Source organism: Sinocyclocheilus rhinocerous, unplaced genomic scaffold (assembly GCF_001515625.1).
Source record: "Sinocyclocheilus rhinocerous isolate Xijiao unplaced genomic scaffold, SAMN03320098_v1.1 scaffold51, whole genome shotgun sequence".
Lineage (NCBI taxonomy): Eukaryota > Metazoa > Chordata > Actinopteri > Cypriniformes > Cyprinidae > Sinocyclocheilus > Sinocyclocheilus rhinocerous.
The window spans coordinates 3,303-17,900 of record NW_015641017.1 but is presented as its reverse complement, the minus strand read 5'-3'; the positions used below and the strand labels follow the sequence as shown (position 1 = coordinate 17,900).

General features: G+C 37.5%; 1 protein-coding gene and 1 pseudogene across 1 annotated transcript; one reads left to right on the top strand and one right to left on the bottom strand.

Annotated features, from left to right (window-relative positions):
• The first annotated feature begins 251 nt into the window (after nt 1-251).
• Nucleotides 252-5,448, top strand: LOC107753750 (BTB/POZ domain-containing protein 17-like). Its single transcript, XM_016569964.1, has 3 exons — nt 252-473; nt 1,426-1,711; nt 3,992-5,448. Exons 1-3 carry the CDS (start codon nt 260-262, stop codon nt 5,064-5,066), a joined length of 1,575 nt encoding a protein of 524 aa, XP_016425450.1. The 5' UTR covers nt 252-259; the 3' UTR covers nt 5,067-5,448.
• A 4,780-nt stretch (nt 5,449-10,228) lies between these two features.
• On the bottom strand, nt 10,229-12,610 carry LOC107753761 (inward rectifier potassium channel 2-like; annotated as a pseudogene).
• Nucleotides 12,611-14,598: the final 1,988 nt, after the last annotated feature.

Genomic DNA, 14,598 nt, shown 5'->3' with positions numbered 1-14,598 from the left:
TCTTCTGTGCAATTCAACATTGTGCAACAACGTGCAATAATATTCATATTCCAGTGTGTTCTTTTTCCTTTATTTGAGCTAATACAGTAGCAATAGCCCCCATGTGTAGACCGCATCCCACTCCAGACGCCCACTTCAGTCCAAACACGCAGCCCAGTGCCACAGATCGATATCATGTAACATTGAAAGAGGAGAAACTCACAATCAAAGCGGTCGTCATGACAACGGCCCAGTCGGCTTCCACCAATCAATGGGCTTCATGAGGCTGAGAGATGCTCAGCGATGTGCCAGCGTCCTACATAAAGAGTGGGACAGGGAGCCTGGGCAGCACATACCGAGAGAGAGAGAGAGATTGGAGAGAAAAAAGGCAAGGAAGGACGACATTAATACAGGACGAGAGATGGTGAACTCTGGAGGAAGCGTTCCTGCTGTGGTCTATGTGGCCAACCTCTGTGTTGCACTTTGTGTAGGAGGTAAGATCATAGATTTTAATAGCCATGCATTTCTGTATGTTACGACATTTTCCGCTCATGTTTTCAATTTTTTATTCCAAAAGCCATCATTAATATGATCAGAGCAAAGATTAGGGACTTTATTTTGTCATTTTCTATACAGTAGTTGCATAGTATGCAAAAGCACAATCTAATATGGATTACAAACATGATTTATTTGACATAAAAAGTAAAAACATGTATCTACACAATAAGTGCATTGTACCAAATTATTAATTTAAATGTAAGTACATAGTAGTTAAGGCCACTTAATATAAAGTGGGTCCAAAGCTTCTAAATGTCTGTAATGTATTTCTTTATATAGACATAATGTTGCACAGTTCAATTGCATGTATAAGTGAAGTCACCATCTTTACAGGAAATGCAGTAGCTTTCAAATGAGTGAACTGATCAAACTGTCAGGAGTGAATGAGTCACATGACTTGAAGAGCAGCGAACGGCAGTCGGAGCCTTTTGTGATTTTGTATTCAGACTTTTTCCTCCTTTTCTCAGGCTCACTTAAAGTGCCTTTGGAAGCCGAAATGCAATATAATTGCGCTAACACTTAATTTTATATGCCTCTGATTACTTGGAAAAAGGAAAATTTTGAGTTGAGTGCCAAAAAGAACTGGATGGAAAGCCAGTTTTTTTGCGTGTGTATTGAATTCATAACACCAGCTACAACTACATAGATGAAATACAAGAAAGAATGGCTACAATTATTTGAAAGATTATGCTCATGCATTATTCAATGTCTGATAAAATGTGCAGTGCAAATGCATGCAAGAACATCTAAACTCCTCATAACACGCATTGTTCTTGTTTTTGAATGTGCAAAAATTGTTTGTTACTTAGTTTTCTGAAGTTGTGAGATATTAAATAGTTCTCTTTCCTCATCCGTTCTGCTCACAAATGTCCCGTTTCTGTCCTGCAGCTGCTCTGAAACCAGATGTGGTGTTGGAGAACAGTGCTACCACACTGAACCATTCAATGGCGCTGGTGCAGCGCATGGAGGCCCTGCTGACCCAGGGAAACGGCAGTGATGTGATCCTGCGTGTTCAGACCTTAAACACGGACGAGGTGAAGATCATCCAGGTCCACTCGCTGGTGTTGACTCTACAGAGCGACGTGTTTGATGAGCTCCTACAGACCAGAAACTCCACTGCCATGATCCTCAGAGAGACTCCAGACTGTGCAGCTGTCTTTGATAAGTTCATTAGGTGAGTGGTTCATTACTATTGGGCATTTAGCAAATTTTTATTCAAAGTGATTTACAGAAGACTTATTACAAGCACAACCCCAATGGAGCAACATAGGGTTGAGGTGATTGTTCATGCGTTACCCTTGAACCTACAACCTTACAGTTACCAACCTAAATCTATAATCAATAAACCATAACACTCCACTAACTGGGAGCAACCAACTGGGGTTTCTAGGAAAAAGACTATGATGTAATCGTTTTCCCTCGTAATGATCTCATTCTGTTGGATTCACTTCCTCTTGTTGAGTTGTACTGTGAAGTAACAGAGCAAAATATTAAATGTTATATAACAATTTTAATTTTAGATTGTTTTTTTTTTATTTGATATTTTTGCATTTTTATATTTTATATTCTAGATTTTCAAACAAACCCATTTTATTTATATTTTTTGTTTTTATTGATTTTTTATTGTATATTGTAGATATTCAACAAAATACTTTTATTTTATTAATATATCCTATTTCTATATTTTATTTTGTATTGTAGTGCATTGTATTGATTTTCTTTTTTTTTTTGTTAGTTTTTTAATGTTATTCAAAGTGATTTACAGAAGACTTATTACAAGCACAACCCCAATGGAGCAACATAGGGTTGAGGTGATTGTTCATGCGTTACCCTTGAACCTACAACCTTACAGTTACCAACCTAAATCTATAATCAATAAACCATAACACTCCACTAACTGGGAGCAACCAACTGGGGTTTCTAGGAAAAAGACTATGATGTAATCGTTTTCCCTCGTAATGATCTTATTCTGTTGGATTCACTTCCTCTTGTTGAGTTGTACTGTGAAGTAACAGAGCAAAATATTAAATGTTATATAACAATTTTAATTTTAGATTGTTTTTTTTTTATTTGATATTTTAGCATTTTTTATATTTTATATTCTAGATTTTCAAACAAACCCATTTTATTTATATTTTTTGTTTTTATTGATTTTTTTATTGTATATTGTAGATTTTCAACAAAATACTTTTATTTTATTAATATATCCTATTTCTATATTTTATTTTGTATTATAGTGCATTGTATTGATTTTCTATTTTTTTTTGTTAGTTTTTTAATGTTATATGGTATATTGTAGATTTTCAACAAAATGCTTTTATGTTATATATTCTATTGTTTTTATTTTTTGTTTTAATAATTAATTTTTTATTCTATTTTATGTTGTAGATTTACCAAATTTACCAAATATTGTAGATTTTCCCCATTTGGAGGGTAATTTAAACAACTATTTAAACATTACATTCCACTACTATACTGTATATTATACTATTATTTTATTTATAGATCCTGTTTTTAATTTTTTTATTTTATATTGTAATTTTTTTTATTGTTTTTATTTTATTTTATATTGTAGATTTTCAACAAATTGTTTATATATTCTGTTGTTTTTATTTTTTGTTTTATTTTTTTATTTATTTTTTTATATCAGATAGTTAGCAAATCACATTAGGGGGGGAATTAAACCGAGTTTTTAAACATTAGCCTACCTTCCACTACTATAGTATATAAGTGAATATTATGACAAAAGTAAGAATAAAGCTATTGCAAGCAAAGCACACTGCACACAATGGTGATAATTCACAAACATCTCCATGTTTTAACGTACAACTAGACCTCGCATTTTGTCAGATAAATAAAAAACACAAGAGAGAAAAACACTGTTAGTGCACCATTTAGGGCCAGATTTACTAACAGCGCAAACCGTCTTTTAGCGTTAAAATTAGGGATGCACCGATACCGATACTGGTATCGGGCCCGATACTGAGCTTCTGTACTCGTACTCGTTAAAATTCCCCGATACCAAACGCCGATACCACACAGCATGTGATAAGCGCCATATTCAGACAAAGAAAATATTGGTATCGGTACTCGGTATCGGCAAGTACCAAAAATAAAAGTATCGGTATCAGGCGAGTACTGGAAAAAGTGGTATCGGTGCATCCCTAGTTAAAATAGTACTGTCAGGATTTACTAAAGAGTCAGACATGCAGTGAAGAATTAGCGCTGAAGTTATTGAGTTATTTTTGCGCCTGACCTTATTGAATATGCATTTGCAGGAGTTTCCCTAGACGCAAAATTTATGGGAGGAGAGTGGTTGCTGGTATTTGCACCATTATTTAACGCCCAAAAAAGCATGTCTAAAAGCAGGCGGTAATTTGCGCTGCTTTTGGTAGATTGTGCTGGTCATTATGGAAATGATCTGACTGCGCCAACACAACCTCTTTCCCTGCAGGTACTTATACTGTGGTGACATCACAGTGCGTCTGAACCAGGCCATTCCTCTACACAAGCTCGCCAGCAAGTACCACGTGTGGGATCTCCAGCAGGGCCTCACCCAATACATGACCCAGCACCTGTCCAGCGACTCGCCCACGGGTCACGTAGTGAGCTGGTACCAATACGCCACGCAGATCGGAGATGTGACCCTGCAGAACAGCTGCCTGCAGTACCTGTCCTGGAACCTGTCGTCGGTTCTACAGAGCGCCGAATGGAGCTCCGTGAGCGAAGAACTGCTGCTTACTTTGCTGCAGCGTTCGGACCTGGTTCTGCAGAGTGAACTGGAGCTGTACGAAGCTCTGGAGGCCTGGATCAGCCAGAACCAGCCTTCAGGTGAGACGGCCGAGAGTGCGCTCAAAGCAATACGCTACGCCATGATATCACCTCAACACTTGTTCCACCTGCAGAAGAAGTCGTCTGTGATGTTGAAGTATTACGAATCGGTACGCGATCTGCTCTTCCTAGCCTTCCAGTTCCACGCAGCCTCACCCGTCCAGCTCGCAAAGTACTTCGACGTAAACTGCAGCCTCTTTACGCCTCGTAACTACTTGTCACCAGCATGGGGCTCTCCGTGGGTCATCAACAACCCAACACGGGACGACCGCAGCTTTAGTTTTCAGACTCAACTCGGTCCGAGCGGCTACGACGCTAGCAAACGCGTGACCTGGAACGCTCTTTTCTCTCCTCGTTGGCTTCCTCTAAGCGTGCGATCTCCTTATCCAGAGCAGGGGTCCCTGCAGCCCACTCGTACCGATGGAGGGTGTCCGCGGATCATCGTCACACCGGCCACCTCCAGCCCAGACTTTGCTGGCGTCAGCTTTCAAAAGACTGTCATCGTTTCGGCCCGGAAGCAGGGGAAGGTGGTGGTCCGTCATGTCTACAACTTCCACCAGAGTACAGAAGAGGCAGGAAACTTCCTGTTAGAAGCAGACCTGCAGCGTAGAGCATCTGAGTACCTCATTGACAGCTCGCTCTACCTGCACATTATTGTGAAGCCCCTCTATCACAGCCTCATAGTAGCGAAAAAGTAAAAGTCTAGCTCCTCTACCAATGATTTCTGGTGCAAGCAAGTTTTACATGCCCAAATATATTTACATTTATAATTTTTGGCAGATGCTTTTTCTAAAGCGTCTTAAGTTGCATAGATTTTTCTGTTGCATTCTGGTGTGCAACACCCATTTTTCACCATTCAGGCAATTCCCAATGGATAAAATCAAAGTCCACCCTTCTTTTTTCTCATTTAATATCCTGTTTCACTTTGGAAATAGGATATTGCAGAGATAAAATGGGTTGTAAATGGTTTCTTCTACTTTTACCATGATGCATGAAAGCTCACCCTAATTTATTAGTACTTGGAAATCACCATAGTCACATTTGTAATATTGCCATATTTGACTTCAAATTGTCATCCCTTTTACAGCGAGCATGCTGATTGATTTCATAAAATGAAAAAATGTAAAAAAAACTCAAAATTGTTCTTTGATGATTAATACATTTGCACACATTGTCTTATGGAATATTCTGAACTGATCTTTTGCTCACTTATGTTATATTGTAATTCATGTTAATTTTCATTAAAATCACAATTTATGAACCCACAAATTACTGTGTCTATTCATTACCAAGACTAAGGTTATATTTTGTGCATTGGTTCTACTTATAAAGCTGTTATGGGGAAAATGCATTTGGAAAAGTGTTATTATTTATTTTCATTTTTATATTCTATTTTTTTCAGGCACTGGTCAATTCTGAGATAGAAAAAACATCTGAAATATACATTTAAGTATGTTTTATTACACTTTATTTAATTCTGTCTGAGCCTAAAATCCCAGCTTCAGTGTCACTTAAATACACCAGACATTTAAGTTGTATTCCTATCTATTTTTTCCCAAAGGTTTTCTACAGAGGGTTTGTTCATATAACATTCACCTTGGTTATATAACACTTCTGAATTTTTTTTCTGATTCTGGCTGTTGACAGCATTCTCTGATTTATGGCAGGACAAAAAGTTTTTTTTTTTTTTTTTTTAAACCATATTCACATTTAGTGTCTTAAAAATAAAATCAAAGAGGTTGTTAGAGACTTTGAATCCCAAGAAACTGGAACCAGTGAGTCAAAAACTGAAAAATCTGTTCTCTCATTGCCCTCTGGTGGTAAAAAAGTGGTACATCCTTTTGAGCCACCTGAGCTATTAGAATTAAGAGAGTGGTTTGGTATGCAGACGCTGACTTTAGTGTTGAGAGGTTTCATGATGCCATTTGGCTGGAGTAAAGCTATCAGGAGATAACTATTAGAAAGCCAGCTGGAGCACCGCAGTGCGAATGCAGCATTTAGAAGCAGCTGCTGCAGTGTTTATGGATGCTGGGCAAGTGCATGTTGGGAAAAGAAACATGATGCTCAGGCTACAGTATGTTTGGAATAGAATTGGAATAGAATCTTACTGCAGCATATATACACTGTATACTACAGACTATAGAAAAAAGCTAAACAGCACAGTGAAAGATGCAAGAGTAGCCTACACACATTTAAAAATGTATAAGTCTGTATGTATGTATCCAAATTAGAGTGATAATGTCATAACTTTTGGCAATCTGATCAATTAGTAAAGAAAGAGATGTAAAATCATGCTTAATATTGTTTTTGGTTTATCACACTGGTTGGGTCAAGTGCTTTGTATTGTGGGATACATCACACACAGAGCGCTCTGTTGAATAATGCAAATTTGGGCAAATCTATAGGTAAACCAAAATGTCCATGCTGCATAGTTTTAGTATTGTGATAGTCAACACTTGGTTCAGTGTGGCTAGAGGTCATTAATGGAAACAGCTTTATGTAATCAGTGTTGGAGGGAATGTGTTATCTGTCAACACTGCTCACTCAGGAAATGTCAGACTGTGGAGATACCAACAGAGGCAATAATACAGTCTCTAGAAAAGAAACCCACCTCTTCATCTTGTGTTTTGACATAGGCTATTTTAATCTTTATAATTCAAAAGTTATTTTCTGTATGTCATGGAACTACACTCAGTCTGTGCAAGAATGCCATTTCAATTTAGACCAATTCTGCTTTATTTTTATATCTCTTGAAACTATTTAATTTTTTCATGAAGCAGCTTTATAGGAGATCATGGCCCAAATAGATAACCACCAGTCATATAAACTGTTGACCAAACTCATTTGACAAATTCTTGCTATAATATTGACTATAATTGGCCTATATATAATTTTACATATGCATTTTATATAGCCTAGTTCAGAATATTAAAACAAACAAAAACATCATAGAAATTTTGGAACGAAATAGGGGAATTTCGAGGTTTATCCACTAAAATATTATAGGCTATAAAAATCTAATCTAATCTAATCTAATCTAATCTAATCTAATCTAATCTAATCTAATCTAATCTAATCTAATCTAATCTAATCTAATCTAATCTAATCTAATCTAATCTCTCAATCAAGGTGTCATTTTCAAGAAGTAAAACTTTATTACTGGTAATAAAACTAAAAAGATCCCACTGTCTCTGTCTCGGACATGCTCAACATTCACTTCAAAACGCGGTAGTTAAAAAGTATGTCCCTTTATGCTTTCCGTAGGTGCTAATCAGTCGGTGCGTTCCAAACGGGATATATCGCCCTCCGAAGGGCACTTCGGAGTGAAAACAATCATGGCCGCCATACTGAAGGGTCATTCCAAACTGAAGTGCTCAAAACTGGCCACTTCAAAGGGCCCTTCAGAATGAATTCATGAATTAGAAGCACAAACCGAGGATTTGCAAAGAAAAATGTCAGAGGATTTCGATATAAACCAAGAGGAGACTGGTTTTCCTTTGCTAAAGTAAGGAAACTTTTCTTCCTTTGATCCTGTAAACAAACTCGTGAGACTAGCATATCTCAGAGGTGCGCGCGCTGTGCATACGTCATACGCCTTCCGCCGGAACGCCTTCCGTGTTTGACGCGCTTTATTTGACGACTTGTGGACTGTTCAACAGCAACACCCGCTGACTGCAATGATAGAGCTTGGAATAGCCAGGACAATTTTTAATATAACTCCGACTGGATTCGTCTGAAAGAAGAAAGTCATATAAACCTAGGATGCCTCGAGGGTGAATAAAACACAGTCTAATTTTCATTTTTGGGTGAACTAACCCTTTAAGTTCTTCTTTTTTTTGTGCGAAAGGGCATCGTGTCGTGAGTTTTACAGGAACCGCATATGTTTCAAGCTCTTTTAAGTGCAACCGTTTATTCTGCTTGTGAGAAATATTTGGTGCTTATATTATATTATATTATATTATATCGATGGACTGCAACTTGAATGTCATTCTTCATTACGCCTGATTTATCGAGCATGCATCTCTGAATGATAAGAATTGTAACTCGATGACTCGATATTAAAACCGTAGTAGCACCACCTTTTACATTTACCAGCCCACAGCGCCATGTCACCAAAGTCCCTAGTCTTTGATGTTTTCATTCAACTCACTCAACACTTTTGTTTGCGGACTCACTGCAAACAAAAATCAGATACCTTATCGATTCAAATTCAAGAGTGAGAAACATATTGACGCAAATTCTTAAACTCGCTTGGCTTGAACTGAAAACCATTGACTCTGCTTCATAATGCATCATAGATTCCCCTGCAGAACATGTTAGAGGGATAATCCTAATCTCACAAACAGACTTCATTCATCAAGAATAACATTAGAGATTAAACTGTAGAGAACACACCTGAATTGATAACGTTCACTGCAACAGCTGGTACATATTACTTCCTATACTTAAATTTGTAGCTCGGATTATTAAGGATTTGAACTCGTTTTAAAGGTGAGAGTGACTTTTCTCCCAGACTGCTGCCATAATACAGTAAGTATTTGTGCACATAAACACCTATTTATATTCATTTTTTTTTTATTGTTCATTAAGCAACCTCAAAGTAATTTAACTGATTTCCTCCCCCTCCCTAGTAAAGAGGACATGCATGGATAATGTGGAAAATTCCCTCGGGTTAAATCAGACTTTCAGCAGAACAAAATCCAATCCTCTCATTGTATCTCCTGTGTCCAATCAATTCTCTGTTTACACAAACTAGGGCCATGGATTCAAATTAGTCCAGCCAGACAATCTTTGTCTGGATGATCTCAATGACAACTATTTACAGTCTGAAAATGAATGAATTGCTTCTGTCTAAATGTACAGTAGGTGTTGAATGTGTATGTGATGTCATACTCTGGAATGTTATCTATTCGGATTACATAATTTGTGATGTGATTGAAATACAGTTATGAAATATACAAATATGTTGCAGACCTAATTAAAATGACAAAACATTTTATGATGTCAAACATTTTAAAATATGGACTTGTCCACCTTGATATTGATACAAACCAAGGCAACCTACAAATTGATTTAAAATCACACTGCAGATGATATTTTCAATCACTGGTAAGTTTTATTGTGATCGCTACTGTCACAGTTTTATATATAAAAACCTTATATTCGATATTGGTTCCCTAATTTTCCTGGTTTTTAAAACCTTAGCAATTCAAGTCATTATTGCTTTGGTTGTAACACATTGTCATACAAAACAAAATAGTATTTCTAACCTTTTATCAGCATTTATCTTTCAGCAGCAGATAAGTAACATTCATGTCTTCATTCATAAACATTAACTGTCACGTCTTCAGTCACTGTAGCTCTATTGCACATCGAAAGCACATATACTGCTATGAACATGACATTCTTTACATATTATTCAAAGATTTGCTTCGTACAGTGTATATATTTACAACTCTTTGACTGTTTATGTTGTATGAATGGCAGATTTCATCCAAATCCTGCATGTTAAGTGTAATTTTGACAGATCACAGAAGATGCAGTACATGGATTTAGGAGTTTTACGGTACGTTCACTACATGAAAACATTAAGTGCCCTAGATTAGCATTACCACTTACTCTCATTAAAAATTTATGGCTAATCTTCAATACTGATATTATAACGTATAATAACCAACACAAGTCAATTATGTACTGTATATAAACATTTTATTTTATACAGAACAGTGTTTATAGAAAGAGGAGATAAATACCATGTTGTTAAGAGACCAGCTCATTAACAGGTTTTCAAACTATCTGCGAACATACAGTGGTTCACATAGGCATAACCTGCCACCATAAAAATACCTGTTTTTTCATGTGAAATATGGAGGCTAGGTTTCCAATCTTGTGTTTCACTCATTTATCTTAAGTCATGACATTGCAGTGACTTTTAAATGTTCAAAATGTCCCTCGGTTGTAGATTTAATGGCATGGACCAGATCAAAAGGAAACATTTGGTTCTCATTTTCACTATCCTTCATTATACCACCTCTGCTTTTAAAGACAGGATTTCATCATGGCTTTTGCACAAGGTATTATCCTGAACGTGCTGTGTGCAGGGACAATCAGACAAAACTGTGTGTCCTGCAAAATCTTTGGCATTTGTTAAATTATAGCTCTGCTCCAAAACCTATTGAGCTACATATAGACAGTATCAAAGACTTGCTTCAGTGAAAGCTGTTCCCAAAGTATGTAGGTAGCAACATTATGCTACAACCCAAGGGAGCCTACTCTGTTTTGGCCAAATGTATGTTTAATGGAAAAAGTATCTAAGATGGTGGACAGAAAACTAGCTCTACCCATACTATGTGAATACAATATGTTTAAAAATAGTCTCAAAATATTAAACATGTCCTCTGACTGGATGGAATCAAAGTTTGAAAAAAAACAACAACATCTTTCAGCTATTACATGACTGTCTGTGACCATCATAAACTATGCCATTTTCTTTGAAATATGTCATCTCTGACTGCCTAAAGATCTACATACTGACTGGACACCTAGCATCAACCCCTCCAAATTGTAAATCGGGCAAAAATCTGTGCAAAAGTTGTGTAGTGTAATCTACCCTCGGTTTGAAGCACAGCTTATATTATCTACAATGTGTGCTGTTCTTGTCTATATTATAAACTGATTGCATATAGACTGTCAGAGTAGATTTGAAAGTTAATGTTGATTGATCTGTCTTAGACAACAAGCGCAAGAAAAAGTTACAAGACATCTGCAACCCAAACTTGTGTTCCTCTCAAACCACTGGTAAAATATTGCCCTCAAAAACAGCATTTTCTTATGCTATACACCATGTACTTAAAGCAGTCCTAACTCAGGCTGTTGTCTTAAAGGGTTGAGTATCCTGACTGAAAGCTGTGCTTTTGACATCATCAGCATTGGATCCTTCCAAGGCCACACTTTCCCTTCTGATATTCTTCTGGTCTTCTTCATCATCATCGTCATCATCCTCCATTTCCTCTTTATCCATGAAGGCTACTTCATTCTCGTAACAAAAAGAGTTGGAGCTAGACCTGATGTACTTCTTTTAGCGCTGCATTGAGGCGTGCTGGGAACAATTCTCGTAACAAAAAGAGTTGGAGCTAGACCTGATGTACTTCTTTTCAGCCAAATCTCGAGCGCTGCATTGAGGCGTGCTGGGAACATCATAGGTGTTCTCGAAGCGTGAGTAGTCCACCTTGTAATGGTTTTTCTCCCCAAAAAGGACCAGCTCAAAGCGATGGCCCCACAGGATTTCGCTCGTCACGTAAGAGCTGCGACACTAAGTGGTCAGGGCCGTAGCTTCAACCATGCCCTCCAATATTACCACTATCTCCAGCTCCGAACTTTCCAGCTCCTGTTTGCTCATGTCATACAAAGGACTGTCCTCATCAATCTCATGCACGATGGTGATGGGAGACACTAAAAATATGCGGTCAATGCCAGTGTCGAATCCGACATCAATGTCTATCTGATCCAGCGGGATGAACTCACCTTCAGCCGTGGTGCGGGATTTGAGCAGCTGGGCGCGAACGTGAGCTTCCACCAGGTGGCTTTTCCGGAGGTTCCCGACTCTCCACATTAGACACAGTTTACCATCTCTCATGGCTATTGTGGCATAGTGACTGAACACAAGAGTTTCGTTTCTTTTCTTAGGCTTGGCCATCTTAGCCATGACCGCACCAATGATGAAGGCATCAATGATGCATCCTAAGATGCTCTGGAAAACCACCATGAAGATAGCAAAGGGGCAGTCCTCTGTTACATATCGGTAGCCATAACCAATAGTTGTTTGCGTCTCCACAGAAAACAGGAAGGCTGCCGTGAAGCTGTCAATGTTCGAAATGCATATCTGCTCTTGATTCTCGGAGTCACCGGATGAAAGTGCAATGAACCAGAATATAAGTCCGAAAAGCAGCCAGGATAGCAGAAAGGAGAGGCAGAAGAGGACCATCATCCAACGCCATCGGATGTCAACGCACGTCGTGAAGATGTCAGCCAGGTAGCGTTGACCTTTTTTACTCATGTTGATAAACTGCACGTTGCAGTGTCCATCCATGTTGACGAAGCGGGTTTGTGTTTGCTGCTGGGTGTGCACTTTGCCGCCCACATTTCCATTGCCGTAGCCATTTTGCATGGCGATGGGGGACAGCTTCATCCCGCCTTCCTCAGAGGAAACTATGCTGTACCGATGTGATCTCACACTTCCCATCACTGCTGTAGGAGAGGGTTGAGACTCGTCTGCTTTGGAAAACAGTCTGAGTTTCTGGAGGACGCGTTGGAGAAACACTTTCGACCTCTCACATGTACCACCACGCAAACAAATATCTGTATTTCCTTGGAATCGAGCAAGCGTTGAGATGGCCACTCCAAAGAAACAATGTTTTCGCTGGGGCTACGAAGATCTCTCCTCTTCCATGGAATGATTGGACCTCATTGGCAAAGCAGGGCTGTAAAAATAACAAAGACAAAGTAAGAGATCTGAAGAAATGAGTCTGAAGAATGAGAAGCCAAGCTGTTCAGTTTGCACAAAGAAAATTATTATTTATTAACTGTGACATTACAGGGTTTTAAAGATTAACTGTCAAGATCAATAAAAAATATTTCCATGCATGTAAGGTCATTTCTCCTTTGGGCGACATTATTATCAAGAGTGATGTAACACCTGACATGACCTGACAGAGCTATCCAGAAACACGGATGTACAGATTAGAGCTGCATATTCAGTCAGCGAATTATGCACCACAGATATGACATCAAATATATAATGACTAGGCTATTAGATGAATATATAGTTGACAAATGGACATGGACAAATACCCTTTTAAAAATACAAATGTTCCATATAGTCTCTCAATATACATGAGGTCATGAAAACAGCATCCACAGTAATTATATTAAAATTTGAGGGGAAAAAATGCTGTTTAAATAAGTTTTAGATGAAGTTTAGCGAGTTTAGCATGAGTCGCATTTGACCTTCTGTTCTGTGAATGTATTTTATATTATCCAAATAGATTCAATACACTAACAGAAACAAGTTTTGGGATCAACTAAATTAAAAGTGTCACACTGCAGGAGCATAAAAATAAACATTAAACGAAAGGCAAAACATAAGCACAACAAAACAACACAAAATTCAGTATGCGAGTACAAAGGAAAAAAATCTACAAAATAATTATTTAATGACAATGATGTGCTATTCAACACTCTCTAAATTGCATGATGTCATTAAGACATATTGAGAAAGCTGATAATAAAAATACACATCACGAAGGGGCTTCATCCCAGATATATTTTATTTGAATATCTTTTTCATTATTATTAGGCGGATGGAAATACATAACATAAATAAATACACTTGATTACTTTTTGTTCTGAGGAGATCAGTGTTGTCTGATATAATATAAGTAAGTAAGAAAACCGGCAAATATGGACCTTTACACATTAATAAATAGAAAATGGTACCACAAAATACTATATTATTGAAAATTACTGCACAATAAAATATAATTAATCGATCATTAAAATAAACAAGGATAAGCATAATTCACCACAATTCACAAACTGATGGAATAAAATTTAATTTGACAATTGTCAAACAAGTTACATTTATTTCTCAACAAAATTGCCCTTAAACTGCATTTGTGACATTTGCACAGAAGTAACTGCTCACTTCTAATGACTGCAATAACAGTTTTAGCTACTGGTAAACAAAGATATCGCCACATAACTAAAACGAAGCTTACCTTCGGGAGTTCAAGAGCAACAGGAGTTTAGATCAGCACATTTGTGCAGATAGCAGTTGTTGTTATCCGGTGGGAAAGATCAGTCAAACATGATGGGGCTTGATGGTGGTTTCGATCATCTCACTCAGTATTGGTCAAAGCTCAAGCCGATCGAAGAATAGTTTTAAAAAGCCTGTTAATCTCCGCCCTGCTGTCAGGTCATGACAGTCAGCTGTGTGATTACAGCATCTCTCACAGGCAGCCCTCTCGATAACATGATGTAATACACAATAATCAGCTTTAAATAATTGATACAATAAATTAGTAGATTGTTATTTTTTCTGTTCATATTTAAGTTTTCAAGAAAAAAAAAATCACACTTTTTTTGACACGTTAATACTCTTAAGAGATAACAAAAAGCCTAAAAGAAAAAAAGCTTATAAACACGAATGTCATCGCATCGTTTCTACGAACA

Bases quoted from the DNA above. Each gene is read 5' to 3' on its own strand.
- LOC107753750 (XM_016569964.1), top strand. From the start codon at position 260: ATGAGGCTGAGAGATGCTCAGCGATGTGCCAGCGTCCTACATAAAGAG. The intron at 474-1,425 runs GTAAGATCATAG...TCTGTCCTGCAG, and splicing joins TGTTGCACTTTGTGTAGGAG to CTGCTCTGAAACCAGATGTG. The intron at 1,712-3,991 runs GTGAGTGGTTCA...CTTTCCCTGCAG, and splicing joins GTCTTTGATAAGTTCATTAG to GTACTTATACTGTGGTGACA.